The 16,523-nt window shown below is 41.3% G+C and overlaps 1 protein-coding gene across 1 annotated transcript; it reads left to right on the top strand.

Annotated features, from left to right (window-relative positions):
- Positions 1 to 644: 644 nt before the first annotated feature.
- LOC139736449 (galactosylceramide sulfotransferase-like) lies at positions 645 to 15,651 on the top strand. The gene is made up of 4 exons (XM_071647199.1): positions 645 to 874; positions 7,245 to 7,369; positions 11,782 to 12,285; positions 14,750 to 15,651. Exons 1-4 carry the CDS (start codon positions 645 to 647, stop codon positions 15,649 to 15,651), a joined length of 1,761 nt encoding a protein of 586 aa, XP_071503300.1.
- The last annotated feature ends 872 nt before the right edge of the window (positions 15,652 to 16,523 follow it).

Genomic DNA, 16,523 nt, shown 5'->3' with positions numbered 1-16,523 from the left:
GCTGATTCATCTGCAGCAGCCATCTCTTAAACATCAGACATATCCTCTGTGAATTGTCATATTAAACACTGCAAGCTGGACGGAACAGAGAACATCCTCAATGTAGACTCCGAAGTATTTCTCTCGGTCTACGCTGACTCATTGGACTGCCAATACTGAGAATCGATATACCTCAACAACTTCGTTCTCTTTTCCGTCTACCAATCTCGCATCATCGAATCGAATGTTAGCAAACAACCTGCTCTACTATGTAATCCCTGGCGGATATGACACCTTTGTCCTGTTAATGTCCCTAATTACGATAGAATCTTCGGCGTGAGCTTCTTCGCCTGTTCTTGTTATGTGCATGGCTTCTGCCCGTGGGCTTCTGTAATCGTGAATATTATTGTCGTCATGTGTGATATTGGTGGTGACTGCTGAAATTGCTGTTGTTATCAGATCGTCGCCGGATCGATGGCAACCTTATCAGTGGCATTACGCTCACTGCTGGCGCGTGTCAGCTCGTACGAGTGACTCCGTGACGTCGAACGAGGGAACGATGTCACAAACGCCTGCCTCATCCACCACTACGACTTGCCTAAAGCCTCGTCGTTGAGCACTGGCCTCGTTTTGCTTTGCTGCTCTCTATAGGGCCTATCTACGCCATGGCTTTCAAGCCTTTCTTCCGAATTCGACGTCGGGTTGCTCTCTTCGCAGTGGCAATGACGAGTCTGGTTCTCTCCGTGCTCTTCTATTCGTCATGGTCATCGTCGTCGTACAGTCCTCTGTCGACGTCAGAGTTGGGTGGAAGTTCTCGTCGACGATTGACGGTGATCACAGACGTTCAGGGCCAAAATGGAAATCTCCGAGGCAAAACATCGGGTGTAGCTGATCGGTAATCATCTATTTGTTTTTTTTTTGTCTGCGAGCCGGCTAATTTTGAGTGTTTTCAGCTTTCTTATTTTGTTGGTGGAAATGATGGGTATTTTGTTAAAAATCCGTGTTTTGTTTCAACTGCTGTAATTTTCTAATTTTGTGTCTGTTTACAAACAGCATCTCAATTCACCAGATCTTTGAAAACCTTCAGTCGTTACATTCTATAGAAATTGTGTACACCATCAAGTGGTGATAAGGAAATTAATTTATACTAATTGATTGATTGATGTATGGATGTATTTACTAAGTTAATAATTCAGCCAGTCACTTTCCACCAAACTACTAGACCCTGATGGGGTTTATAATACATGTATAGCCGGATGAGGGAAATTGGCAATCTGGTTTTGCTTCGGAGCAGGCAGATATTGATGAGAAGAGCCGAGGAATTGGATTCATCATCTTTAACGTAAAGCAAAACTTTCCCCGGCGAAGCAATCATTCCATATTTATCATGGATATTTTTACCAAGCTGTTGTTGATGGATGAAGGTTGTTATGTTGCCTGATAACTATCTCCGTTATTTCTCTTCCTTCTTCAGTACACTACAGTGTGAGGAATTTGGAAGCGAGCTAATTAATGATGAACAGCTGCCTTCTCAGGCCTGCCAAGCGGTGTTAGTGTTTTAGAGTTAATCGTAATGGAAAACACAGTATGATGCATGAACGCCGGAAATAAGGCACTCGGGTAGAGACAGATCAAGCGAACGTCGTCAGTGAGGGAGTGGGGGAGGGGGGCGGGGAGGGGGAGTGGGGAGGAGGGAGGATATGATTGTGACCCCCATGATGGTGTCGAGGAAAATAATTTCTAGCTTCTTGAAGAGTCAGCACTGCCAATTGTTATCTTTTTAAAATCCATTTAACATTTACCTTCAATGATCTCAAATCTCTATCATCATAAAGAATAACCACATCGTGGTGACGATTAAAGAAATGAATGTGGTTGAGATTAGTATCTGTAGAATGGTCGTGTTGGCGCTGTATTGTTCAGATGTATGGACCAAGTTAACGATCCTGCACGACAATAATCCCACATCGGACTGAGTTTAGACTAGACGTCGGCTCATTTCCTGCAATGCCGCTTCCCGTGTGTCCCCATCATTTATTGTTATCTCCCATGTCGGACCAAATCTGATTCCAGTCTTGATCTTTTGGAAGAGAAAATTTAATGTTCTCCTCAATTTAAGTGACTGCCAAAGGAGATACGAGCTCATGTACCTCCTAAAACTGAAATGTAGTTATGTTTCTTATGTTGGTATTAAATTTCAGGTATATTCGAATGAATTGATTTGTTTCCGGTGAAAAAAATCAGCGCCTCAAAAAGAAGGAGAAGAATTGTATATATATATATATATATATATATATATATATATATATATATTATATAGTATGTAGTCCTATATATTTTATGATAACCATTATCATCATACTGGCTATATACTATCATTATAATCATCAATATTATTGTTCTCATTATTATTGTGCCTTCCTACTAATCCTATGACTCGGTGGGAGCAGTTATAGAGCGGGATACGAATGCTATTGATGCATAAAGCCTATTCCAAAGATATATTGTGAATACATGTACGGTTATAACAATAGCAAGTTTTAATGCTGTAAGAGTCTTACATGGTAGCATTGTATGCACCCTGCGCGATTCGTTCATAATGTACGATGCAACATTGATGAATTTAATCAGCCGTGGTGACGGAGGCATGGCGGAATGGAATATCACTGATCGAACGCAATTGTGGGTATAACGGATAAGACGCTTGACTTTCGTGCGGAGATCCGAAGTCGAATCCCTTCAAGTGCCTATACGTCCTTGGACGAGATGGTTTTACCCACGATGTGCATGTGCTCCCTCTCGATCCAGGTATAATAATGGGCGCTTGGCGAAGTGAGGGTACTAAGTGCCCTCTGGTAGAGCAGTGACAGCACTAAAGAGGCTTCTCTGGAAAAAAGAAAGACCGGGATTATAATTTGATCGCTATTTTATTTACATTAGCCCATCACTCTCGAGTGAGACAATGTTCAGATATTTAGCTCTTCAGAAAAGAGCCCCTCACCGACCTGTGCTGCGACATACAGGGCTGTGTGTAGTTGCGAGCAGCGAGCAGCTTACCCGGAAATATTTATCCGTGCGCCTTGGTGGAAGGCTATAACATTTCACTCAAATAGAACGCAGGTGGTAACCAGATTTGACCCTGTTAGTACGAGTCCTCTCACTTCTGACGAGTGACATGAAATGCTCATGGCTTCACACAATGTCTTCCTGGCGCTATACACACTGCAGATGTATAGACTCATACGGTCATGTATATGAATAACCCTACATGGGATTGAGTTTGGACCGCCGCTGGGCCGTTTCCTCTCCTGCGTTCCTTAAAGGGACACCGCCTTTTCTAGTCCCCATCACTGTATTTCCCATGTCAGACAATCTCATTCTGGTCTTCATATTTGGGAAGTAAAAATTTAGCGTTCTCTTTAATTGTACTTGAATGTCAACTTTACTGCCTAAGAACCTTCCTAATCGCCTAACCAGTATAGATGTAAGTGTATTTCATTGAATATAAGATATAGTCCTATTCGGTAACAAAGCATTTCCTCGAGTGGATATAAATCAAAAGTTCATTATACGATTATAGCCATTCATACTCTTACAAGTACTTCGGAACAGCGCTTTCCTTTTACTGGCATTTATAATACATAAAAAAAGAACTATGATTGAATAATTTTAAGCGGCTCGCTTGGACACCCCTTTCCAAATTCACGTGCTGTGTAGTCTCCAGAATATATAGCCTATTCATATTGTGATTGAATTAACTGTTATTCTTAACAAAATTCAGAGTACAATGTGTCATTATATTTATGATTTTTGATATAATCACAATAGGGAACCACTACATGCCAGATTTAGTTGAAATGTACATGCATTTGCCATCGTAGCTATAACTGGGGTTTTCATTTGATACGTTCATCCTCAATAAAGTAAACTATCTTTGTTTTAAATTACTTTACCGTAATGACATTGGCGCGCGGAAGTTGGCATACAATCAGTATAGCTGAGACGATCAGTGTTGCTAAATATAAACCATTCCGCAACATAACATATAACATTTCATGTGACTTTAAAGGCCAATAACCAAATTTTCCTTCTCTCACAAACAAGTGCGAGAAGACGTGTTGTTTTAAGGTCTTTTGAATTTCACCTGCATGTGTAGCCTTGATAAGTTTTTCATCTCATCACCATGGAAACAAAACAATGCGGCGACTATTTGCGCATCAATCGGTCCTCCGCCCTATTTACCTCTACTTCAGTAAAGGGTTCGTGACGGAGCGAGAAGGTACCTATTTGGATGGGGAGGGGAGTAAATAGTGCTATTGTGGCTAGAGGTGGAAAAAAAAATCAGCCACCTCCTCAAAAAAATAGATGACCGCAGATATACTGTATGTATTTTCTTACTTATTACTAGGGTTCCGTTTCATGAAGTCATGACATAAAAGTCTTTGTAAACCTCAGGATGGCTAAGTCGCTCATAAGTATGCAGAGACTTTCAAATCCATGTCATGAAAGATGTGTGTCTTATGAGCGAAAATTCTCTCATAAGACTTTCATGAAACGGACCTCTGGTGAGGGAATTGCTCTTACAACACAGCATGTTGTTGATATTGTGTTGTTGCTAGTACATACATTGTACTTCCAACCATATGCTTCAGCCACAGTGAGCATAAAAAATTCCCTTTATTTTCATTGTTCTTTCTCTGAACAAGAACAAAAACAAAAACAAAAACAAAAACAAAAACAAAAACAAAAACAAACAAACAAACACATTAAACGAAATCACATTCCGCCATCATCACCATCATCATTTTACGTGAAATAATCAACAGAAATTGGTGAAGACCACAAGTTTGAACGCATATTTTGTTTTTCCAATAAACTCGGCGGCCAATACTGTATCGCTGTACAACTTTTAAAGTCGATGACTTTATTTTGATGTCGAGCAAACTTCTCCCGGTCTGTTTGTTGAGTGGGTCAACGTATACTACGGAACGGATTTGCCATCAAACCAGGGAGGTGCAACCCCATTTCCACCTCCCTTGTCAAACTCCGGTTCCTTAGCTCCATGAACTCCCCGAAGGACGTGGTTGGCCGAAAGCCAGAGTACAAACTGAACAGCATGACTTGCGAAGATATCTTGTCTGCGTGTCCCGAGTGTTCTCACTCTGTCGTGATTTTGCTCCCCCTGTGTGGCGGGCCCCCTACAGATGTCTTTGCTTTTGTGAAGCAAACTACGGTATAGACAGCGCAGCTCATTGTTTTCTTTAACGTCGTTGTCTCGTTCATGGAGAGATGAGGAAGAACAAGGAACTCACGATCAAAGCCCGTAAACAAACGAACAAACCAAGGTAACGCAGTGTCTAAAAAGGAAATACAGCTCTAACGCGTGACTGAGCAAGCTGCAGGCCTTCTATTATAATCACTTTCTTATGTACTGCTGACGTGAAGAAAACAACTCGATCACGCTTCTAAGGTTAAAGCTCCACAGGGCTGTCGGAAGATTGTCAGTACTGTATATAGACCAGTTCGGTTTGGGTACTGTTTTTTATGGCAATTTCTATAACTGGGGGCTTCAAGTATGCCTAACAAAAGATAATCTATGCACTGACATAGCAACGCACCTGGCTCATTGCATAAGCCATTGAAATGCTTTTGTTCTTCTTTGAAAGCCCCCAGTTATGGCCACCATTTTTGTTAGAGTGCTCTGAAGTCGGATTTATCTACACGCGATGTATGGGGCACCCTTGGTAGTACATGTACCAGGGAGGTGAGACAAACCTCCCTGGTAGTACAGTGTTTGTCCTGGTTTATTGGGCCCTGAATTTAATTTGAGCTCATCGTATAGCACCATTTTGTAAAAAGGGAGAGTGTATTGACGCAGATACTTTGCGCCGGGTGTGGGGTATGGTATATGGATTAAACTGCAAATCCCTCAGACCAAAGGCTAGCCGTGATGGAAGGTTTACTTTGAACAAAGAAGACACCCTCTTGGCTTGGTACATGTATCAAGGCTTTGCCGCCGTGCTTAAAGTCCTTCTAACGATGGGGGAAAGAGCTAAGTAGACGAACATCAAACGACATGCAACTGTATACATTATTGATATCACGACATCAGTAAATTATCATTACCGTCATTAAAACCATTTTGTCATGGTCAAACAGTGGTGACAATACACATTGTATAATACAATTTTATTTTATTATTTCAATAAGCCCTTGCGATGTTCTTAATGGTGGCTCTGCATTCATGCTTGTGAAATAATGAAAATATATCCCCGTGAATAACCAATACATGTTTAGAAAGCAAATATATTAACTGCAATAGAGCACTAATGACAAAATATAGTATACACATTACAAAGAAGTGGATGTATACTATGTAATCTTGCCAGTTGGCAGCGATCGAGCTCACTTTGTCAGGCCTTGATGAACCTGAATCACCCTGTATAACGGACAGGCAATTGCTTAGGCTAATCATGTGCCAAAGTAGGGCTTTCGCCAAGAGATGTCAAACACAACGGTGTAAATCACTTTTATTTTGCCAAATCAAAAATAGCCAACCCTGGAAGCCAGACGCGGATGTCTGACTACATTCAGCAGCAATCTGCACACTGTAACATACAGCAGATGTAGGCCTACTGCAATTGCCAGTTGTGTATACAATGGAAGGAAATACTGTTGTTTCATGAGGTGGATCTGAATTTGCTATGGCACCTCTCGTAGCTCTCTCGAGTCTTTCGAGGGTCATTTCAATGATAGTAATTTTTATGTGGTTATACCGGTGCACGTCACGAGACCGACACCCACGAGTCATGCTGACCATGAGTTCGACCAGGGAGGTGCAACCTCCCTGGTTCGACACTATTTAAAGCAAACAAGGCCCACGCCGAGACCGGCACAGGTCATGTATGCCTGTATCTGTCGAACTCGTGGGCTGTATAGTGTCAAACTCATGGGCTTTATTTGCCAGTGTCGAACTCATGGGCTGTATGACTCGTGGGATGCATGACTCGTGGGCTGTATGACTCGTGGGCTGTATGACTCATGGGCTGTATGACTCGTGGGCTGTTTGACTCGTGAGTGTCGGTCTCGTAGGATCTGACCCCGAGATTACTTCAGTGCTAAAGGAACATGTATGTGTTTGCCAGACACTGCTTTCAAGGGTTCAATCAAGTTGTTGTTGATTTATCTATAAAACTTTAATGCATACTGACAGATAAATATGATATCAAAGATACCTTCTTGTATTAATTTTTCTTTGATATTAGAGTGATCAGGAATTGGACGAAATATGAGGGGAGGGATGACCTTCAGCGGTTTCAGCTTGGCTTGCCGACCGTATCCGGGGTAGCCGCTCGCGATCAGGCGATGACCGGCCCTGAACAATGGCCAGGTAAGTAAGGAACTGTATTAATTTTTCTTTGATATTAGAGTGATCAGGAATTGGACGAAATATGAAGGGAGGGATGACCTTCAGCGGGTTCAGCTTGGCTTGCCGACCGTATCCGTGGTAGCCGCTCGCGATCAGGCGATGACCGGCCCTGAGCAATGGCATATAAGGAAGGAATCATTCGAGAACGTCATTCCACAACCAGCGCATGAGTGACTGTCATAACATCAAAATTAATATTACTTTAATCCCGCATTTTCACCATGCACCTGCCCGAACGCACTTGCAGAGCGCGGGATGATTATACAACACAACAGTGATGGCATTAGTAAAAAATAACCCACATGCACATGGTACTTTTGGAACAGCCCATAATGCGCGCGAGGCGATAACTGAGGCTGATAGAACTGTTTCGAAGGTACAGAGTGTGGGTAATTTATACTAATACCTGAGGAAAACGATGTGTATTATTTGTACTAAAAATGACGAAGGATGGATCCTTGTATAGTTTGATATAATTCCACGGCCCAGACATTTTCACAAGTAAGTGAATCGATGGGCAATACTCGCTCGGTCACTATCGCGACGTGAAAGTGCTGCGCTAAAGACCGGACAAAATTATGTGTTAGACAAAATGAATATGTGGTCCCGTTATCATTTGAATAGGATCTACTACATAATATCTTTATATACATAATCATCGTTGTCTGACATTTACGGACTGAGCTAAATAATCCCGTACTACAAACAATAATTGTCATAAAAGTCTTGCGCACGGTTGCTTTGACACCATTTTTCACAATATTGCATTAGCTAGACCTCGTGAGTAGACGTTGGGTGCATATCAAAAAGGGTATTTCCCGAGTCAATTTCCTGTTTTGGTTTATCTTTTTTGTTGCTGTTGTTTTTTTTTTTCAGCCAAGGTGTGTGTGTGTGTTGTTGTTGTTGTTTTTTTTTTTTAATTCAGGTGTATATGGAGAGCAATGAGCAATGGCAGAAACACGTTCGTCGATGAAAGTCGGAGAAGCTAATCAAAATTTTCCATTAAGGGTACCTTTTGTTACTGGCGATTTTTTATTCCCTTGCCACTTTCCTTCTTGTTGGATACTGTCGCAGCATTTCTGACATATTTTATATTCGTTACTGAAATACAGTTTTACATACAGTGTAATGGATTGGGAGGGCTAGAAGCGTTGAATTTCATCAAAGTTTTCCGTTTTCGAAAATATCGTAACGAAATAAATTGCCGCAATTTGGTCTGGAGTATATATAGATAACGATAAATTGTGTTTCAAGACTTGATTGTTCTCAAATAATTTTGACGTAAACAACGGACTAAAAGGTTGTTGAAGAGTGGATATAAATTGCGCATTTCGAGTAGACTGTACAAGTGAAAAGCAGGAAATGAATGACTAATAGACCTACTAGCGACAGACCTCTCACAAACTAGGCAGATATGAATGTATGCAGGTAGAACATTCAATTCGATTTAAGTGACAGTAAAATTATGATAAAAGTACAAAATAAATGAAGAAATTGCGTGCATTGACGCGCAATGAAGTAATTATTATTTCTTCCGGTAATTTTGCAGAGATGATGTTTAACGCGCGGTTCGTAATGTTTAGAAGCGATATGTCAGTACATGCAGTATTTGTTATCGAGGTTAAGCAACTCATGGAGTAACAGGTGGAAGGACGAGATTATTAAAGGAAGACAGCGAGGTTTCCTCTCTACTCATTAGCGGCATTTCGTCACGCCTGAGGAACATTCTACTCTGTACATGTTTAAAGGAAACCTCCGGACGATTTTCAGACTTTTACATTTGAACAACTGTAAATTAGTACAGAGTTTCAGAATTTATGATTGGGATGAGGAATGTGAATGCTTTCAAAATTTATAACAAATTGCAGTGAACAAGGATGATGACAATCATGGCAGCCTCACCTTAAGAATGCATGAGCTGGGGCTCAAGGAAGCAGAACAAAAGAAGAAGGCATGCGTAGATTCTATACACAGGTGATCTTGTTACGCAAGCGGTATTGTAATGAAATTACGCTTACATGGATGAACTATGTGAGGCTCCTATGTCATCAGCACTGTTCAGTGTAATTTGTTTGTAAAAGATCTTTGAGAGTATTGGTTTCTCTACTCAAGGACCACAATAAATTCCACAAATCTGTACATGGAACTGTCGATTTATGTAGGCCTATTACTACATGATGTGAAATTATGAATTATTCTGGAATGCCCCTTTAATCTTGGTTCCATGGTTGCAGAAAGACTATAAGAGTCAGACAAGTTTGAAAATGTGCTCATAGATATTATTCGTTACCTTTCTGATGCAAAATACCTTGGAATGTCATTGAGCTTTACATTCCATCGACATTTTCCCCGATTATTTTCCGGGGCCGACACTGATTTTGCATGTATACAGTATATTTCAGTTGCTGATTGGTGTGTCAATCTCAGCAAAGCGCCGAGGTTGCCATGGAAACATGCATAGAAATTTAATTTCACCTCTATGAACATGCCAGTAGGGCTTAAAGGTAGGAGATACCTTTTACAGACCTCCCAAAATGCAGCAAAACATTAAATATGAACCTCAGGGGACTTGTTTAGTCCACTGCTGAGAAATTTGGAAGTCAACAGTTATCTACAATTTGAATAATGCACAAAACTCAACTACTCAGTAGTTCTGTGTGTCAGCCACACTTAAGCCTTTTTGTTGCAGTCTTCTGTATTTTTTATCTATAAACACAAATCTAAAAATATAAGAGCTGATGTAATAACATAAAGAGTGTGTGGCAAGAATGTATATAGAAATGTTTGTAAGTTTTGATGAACTTTCTTCACAAAATATACATGATGGACACACATGCAGTGCATGAGTCTGCAAAGGTAGCCTAGTAATGTACTGGAATTTACGGTGAGCCCCGAAAAAAATTCAATTCAAAATCTAACGGTCAATAAAAATGTACTAAATGTTACCTTCCACTTTCAATACTTTATGGGAGTTTCTAAAATGATACTCTCTTCAACGTACCTTTGTATTTACACAACGGATTCCCTACCTTTAATGTCTAACGGGGCAAGGTACGTCGGGCGTCAAACTTGATGATGGAACCAGGGCCCCGTTTCATATAACTTGTTATCAATTACAAGTTACGATACTTCTTATAAGCTACTGAAATCCTTGCATCTGATTGGCTGAGAGCAAATTTGTCATAGAAATGTGATGGCAGTTGTTACTGACAACAAGTTTTATGACACGGGACCGAGGTTACTCTAGTATAAGAGCTGCTTCCTAGTTTGCTCGAGTTATTCCACTGTGATGCAGTACAAGTCTTTCACAATAATATTTTTATGACAACTCGGCAATACGTCTGAGGTTTGCCTGCCTTTAAACAACGACTAGAGACCATTATTACTTAAAATAATACGAAAAATATTCTAAACGGGTTCAATAGTTACGATTGAGAAGTCAGGGTTTGGAATATTTATTCATATGAAAGAGAACATAATGGAAAAAAAAGTTCATACGAGGGACCTAGACACAAGTGACCACAGTGCTGACTAATCAACTTTTACGCTTATTATAAGCTTACGCTAAAACAGAGGTACACTGGGGGGGGGGGGGGGGGGGGCAAAGGGAATTTTCATTGAAGTAAAAGACTATAAATGACTCAAACATTCGGAGCAGGTGGAAACTATGACACCATGTGCAGAAAGAACAGTCAACAAATTGCCCACTGCCCGAAAGAAACCGCAGTGATTTCGTTTATTCGTACAAAATGTTAATATAGTTCACATTATGTCAAGCAAAATAATGGTTCTCCAACCTGTTCCCATCACAATACATCATGCACACGCAGTCACACCATCAATCACTTCACTCTGTTCCCATATAAAGTTAGTATTGTATGGTACCAGGTCCTTTTCGGTTGCTGCCCCATGATTATGAAATTAAATACCACAGCATATTCGTCAGTCTGCTACAGGGATACTTGCTTTATTTTAATCTTCCCCAAGACTTATTGATTTGTAAAGTGAATATTTTTGTTCAGCTTTACATCAATGTATACAGCTTGTGTCTTTTATGTTTACATGACCATAGAACCTTATCCCGGTCACTTGGAATGTAATATGTTAATATTTTTGTGTATGTTTCAATGTGCTTGCAATGGATAATTGTAAAGTGCGTACCGGTATATAGCCCACAGGGAATATTTCATTTGTTGTATTTACATTTGTATATATATATATATATATATATATATCATCATAATTATTTGTTATTAAAGCGATGTTCACTTTGAAATCAATACAACTTGTATTTTAGTCTATATTCAATGAAGATTTTTTTTTTCGGTGTTAACCTCAGCTATTGTATCTCTCTTTGTGGTTTTGTATCTTAGGGGCCAATCTAGAGAACCGTCCGGAGAAGGATTTTGAAAACGATGTGGAGAACGGTCAGATCAGGCCCGACACCTTCCCGGTTGTTAATTCCGTTCGAAAGAACACGCCCGTCTCAATATCGCGTGTGGATGTTGGAGCGGCAGCCAACAGCAACGCATTACCAGGGCAGGGGCAAGGGCGCGACCAGGCGGCTCCACCAGCGAAGAAGCCCTCCAGCTCAGGCAGGGAATCCGAGAAAAGGGGAACGGTGTCGAATTGGGGCGGGTGTCATCCGCAGCACAACATCGTATTCTGGAAGACGCACAAGTGCGCAAGCTCCACAGTGCAGAACATCATGTTTCGGCACGCGGAGAAGAATGACCTCCGATTTCTTCTTCCAGCGAGAACACACCTGTTCGACCTCATCCGCAGGTTCAACGCCAGTCGGGACGTTCCCGCGGGTTTCATCGAGAGGGAACGGCCATTCAATATGTTCGCGCACCATGCCAGATTCCATGCTGCAGGTGAGGTTCTAATTTTTGCCCGATACTGAAAACTTTTGGGGCACTTCAGGGACTGCCTTCTGATACACGTAATTCTGTTTAGCTTAAAATAGCCAAATTTATTTTTACTAGTAGTCTGTTTGTAGTGATCTTGGGTATGCAGCGACGTCAGTGTTTAGCGATTACAGAAAAAAAGTAGTCTCTTTTTGCAGAATGGTGTAATCAACTCGCCGTCACCTTCTGTTCTTTCAATAACACTACCAGTTTAGATACTCATCACCTGACCGTTTGTGACCCCTTTTGCTGTATTGCCTCTTGTGTTTTTGTTTTAATTTATTTCTTTCTTTTTTGTATCTGCGGCAAACAGCAATGGACATGCGTCAGCTAATAAGTCCATTTCAACTGTATGTGGCTAATAGATTAGCTAAAATTTAAACAACCTAGCAACGACTTTTCTTCTTCTTTTGGGAATGATGGAGAATGTAACAGGTTATATTCTATTTACAAAACAAAATGAAACTATACTCACAAAATAAATTGCAGTCATGTCGTGACTATCATGCCAACTTCCTGTATACATGCCCATAGGACACCGACGTAGCTGGCTAAGTGACATTTGAATTATCCCCCCCCCCCCAAGAAAAAAAAATCAAACAAAAATCATGTTTTCTGTTATTTTAATTAGATTTTCGCTGAACTTTCACCTCCTGAATTTAAAGGGATGGTATAGTATTGATGGAGATGAGGATTGGGCCTTTAACTTTTTGTGAGATGCCAAGAAACCACTTATAAAATAGAACAAAGCATACCATTCTAAGAAGAATTCAAACTTTATTTGACGAAAATCGGCTTTGGAATGGCCGAGACATCCAAAAACAAAGTAAAACAAAGCGATCCTAATAAAAAGTGGGTCCTACCTTATTGGATTGCTCTGTTTCGGATATCTCAGCCATTTCAAAACTAATTTCATCAAGTAAACGTTGAATATACCTCTTGGAATTACAGGCTCTTTCATATTCCATAACAGGTTTCACAGTATCTGAAAAAATAAGTTTAAAACCTGAAGTTAGGTCTCAACCGAAACTATACAACCCCTTTAAAGCAGCTGTCTCGTGCGGGTAAAATCTCTCGTCATATCTTGTGTCAAGAGGTCACTGAAGTCAATAAGAGCGCAGAAATCTGCTAGATTCATCATCACGTTCATGAAGGGAAAAGTGTCTCAGCGGTTTCGATGCAAGATGGACGCATTTTGTGGATGAGGTCGTATGTAGAGGGCAAGATATTATAATACAGCAAGTAGCTTTATATCCGACCAATCCACATCGCCTGTTTCTTCATTCTGTTCACTTCACCTTTCGGGCTTATTTTCGTCGAAGAAACGTTTGTTTAGGCTTATATACCCTCAACCGATACTTTGTCCAGGAAACGCTTGTCAACATTTAAAAAACGTGAGACAGTGATAAAGCCCCGTCCGCCGAAAAATACGAACACAATTGTCCATGTCATCTTTCCAGTGATTGTGGAAGCACATCTTGTTTGTTTGTTTGTTCCCCCCCCCAAAAAAAAAAAACAAAAAAAAAAAACAAAACAAACAAACAGACAAACAAAATAAGAACGAAAAATCCATGCTACTGACGGCAGGCGATTAATAGACACGCCAAAAACCAGGTCAGGTCATGGTTAGGCCGCCGCACACTATATACGACTTTTGATAGCACGACTGACAGACCTTGGATCAATATATCACATTAGCCTCAGAATAGACACGCCTGGTTGTCTTTATTTCAGATCCAAAGTCGCTTAGCAGTGCGACCGAAAGTCGTATGTGTGCGGTGGTCTTTAGATACGAGATGGTGATTGAAGGGGCCTCCTCGATCTGTAACACCGTGCACTTCAGTTATAACGAACACGGTTATAACGAAATTTTCACTACAATTAGCGAAGCAAAAATCAGGTGAAAATATGATCACTCATATATTTTACTTTACTGTTCGGCTGTAACAAAATCTTGATACAACTCATACAAGGCCCGCCACACACTATAGGATTCACGACTATACGACTGACAGAGTTTGGATCCGAAATAAATCACAATAGTCTCAGAACATACACGCTTGTTTATTTCAGATCCAAAGTCTGTCTGTCGTATAGGCGTGAGTCGTACAGTGTGCGGCGGGTTTTACTGCCTGTCACGAGGACTCCGTTATATCAGGAATCGTCCGTAGACATGAGGAAGTCTCCCGACTTGATTTGAATTTGCAAAGATGATCCTTTATTATGATGATACTTGGTAACCTTTCGTATAGGTAAATGATGAATCGAAGAAGGGAGAAATCTTCATGACCTCATCATAAATATTATAGGTACAGATGATGATGCGTGATGAATAGGACCCATCTCACAGGCTGCTATTGTAACATTCGCATTAGATACGCTTTTCAGACTTAATCAGCTCACTATACCTATACGATAATCTTGCTTTCAGACGTGGCGACCTTGATGCCAGCCAACTCTCTCTACGTCACTATCCTACGGGACCCTCTCACTCTCTTCGAGTCTATCTACACATACTTAGAACTCCCCGTCCACTTCGGCAACGATACCCACCCGGTCTCCATCCGGAGTTTCCTCAAGGAACCGACCAAGTATTATAGCACGTCCGATATGAACGTCCACCGCCGCTACGCCCGGAATCCGCTGCTGTACGATCTCGGCCTGGAGCCAACCGAGATGGACAGCAAGTCGAGAATTGCCGATACCATCCTCGAGGTCCAGATGCGATTCCATTTGGTGATGATCGCCGAATATTTCGACGAGTCGTTGATTCTTCTCAAGCAGCTCCTTTGCTGGGACTACGACGACATCTTGTACCTGAAACTGAACGCGCGCGAGAAGACGCGCCGAGTCACACCGTTCGTGCAGAACCTGCTAAAGAAGTGGAATTACGGCGACTCACAACTCTACCAGTACTTCAATGACACGTTCTGGACGCGAGTGCGTAGATACGGTTATGAGCGCATGCAGCGGGATGTGCGGACGTTGCGACTTCTCAACGCGCGACTCCTGAACCGATGCGTGCGGGAGGCGACCAACGCAGACGACATCGACGATCAAGAATCGATCTGGCATCCAGAGGGCGTTGATATCGTTGCGTATCGCTTGAGAGACATTGCGAGGAATGATCGGACGTGTAAAAACGTGATAAAGCCCGAGAAACTCTTCACCGAGGAACTACGCGCCAAGCAGGGCGACTACTTTTTCCCGCCAAACGACCGCAGTGATGAGACAAAGTGGTGGCACATCAAGGACAGGACAGAGAGGAATGTAGTGAAAGTTTTGGACGCCTTGATGGAACGACTGCATCCCAAAGACAAATCAACGTCGTGATGGCGGACACCTTGATTAGTGCTCCATGACATTCTCGCATTTTAAATCATGGTCTGAAATCTAGCTTGAATGCTTTTATTAAAAAAAAAATAAAACTGTCGGTGTAAAATAGTAATCATGGGACAAGGGCGCGTCGTAATTTCATTCGTTAGCAGATTTGCAATTTTCTGGACTTATTTTGTTCCCTTCAAATTTTAATGGTCGAGGGCAGGATTATGTACCAGCGGTATTCCATTGATTTTTTTTGTCTTCCGCTAGAACAACCACTGCTGTTTATATTAAATAGCAATACTGATTGTTAAATCATTATCGTCGTTACTTCAGCAACTCTTTTGTTGTGTGCCCGTGGGTACCCACTCCTCCTTTAAAAACATTCCGCGGCCCCTAAAGAGGAACGGACAGAAAACAAAAAAATACCTAACTTACGAGAGCGTGAATGGACACATTGTACCCCTGCAACTTAGAAAAACTCGCATTTTTTAAAAGTGGAAAGCCAGTGACTTGCCTTACAATGATTTGGTGCTACTATGCCGTCTTCCCTTAGTTCTACTTGCTGCAAATGGAATGTCTTGGCGTAGTCACTGCCGATAGGTATACGGTGCTCTTTCCATTCATTCTTTTACAGGTGTAATTCATGAATTGGTATTGATATTCTTATATCGCAGATTAAGGTAGTTAGCGACAATGAATGCCCTATATGCTCATAGAGTAGGACCCTACTTCCACTCGAGTATGGCCGAATCGGCATTGGATGCGTTGATATCGTAGGGCCGTGCAGAAGGTATACTGCTTACCCGTGTTACTAGTGTATTGCAGAATCGCACGGTCCCCACGCTAGTAGTGTGTAAGCATGGTGCCATGGTAACAGAAGT

Source organism: Diadema antillarum, unplaced genomic scaffold (assembly GCF_040938485.1).
Source record: "Diadema antillarum isolate AM-2024a unplaced genomic scaffold, OU_Dant_1.0 seq00000648_RagTag, whole genome shotgun sequence".
Taxonomy (NCBI): Eukaryota; Metazoa; Echinodermata; class Echinoidea; order Diadematoida; family Diadematidae; genus Diadema; species Diadema antillarum.
The sequence above is the reverse complement of the archived record's forward strand: the minus strand, read 5'-3'. Positions and strand labels throughout refer to the sequence as shown.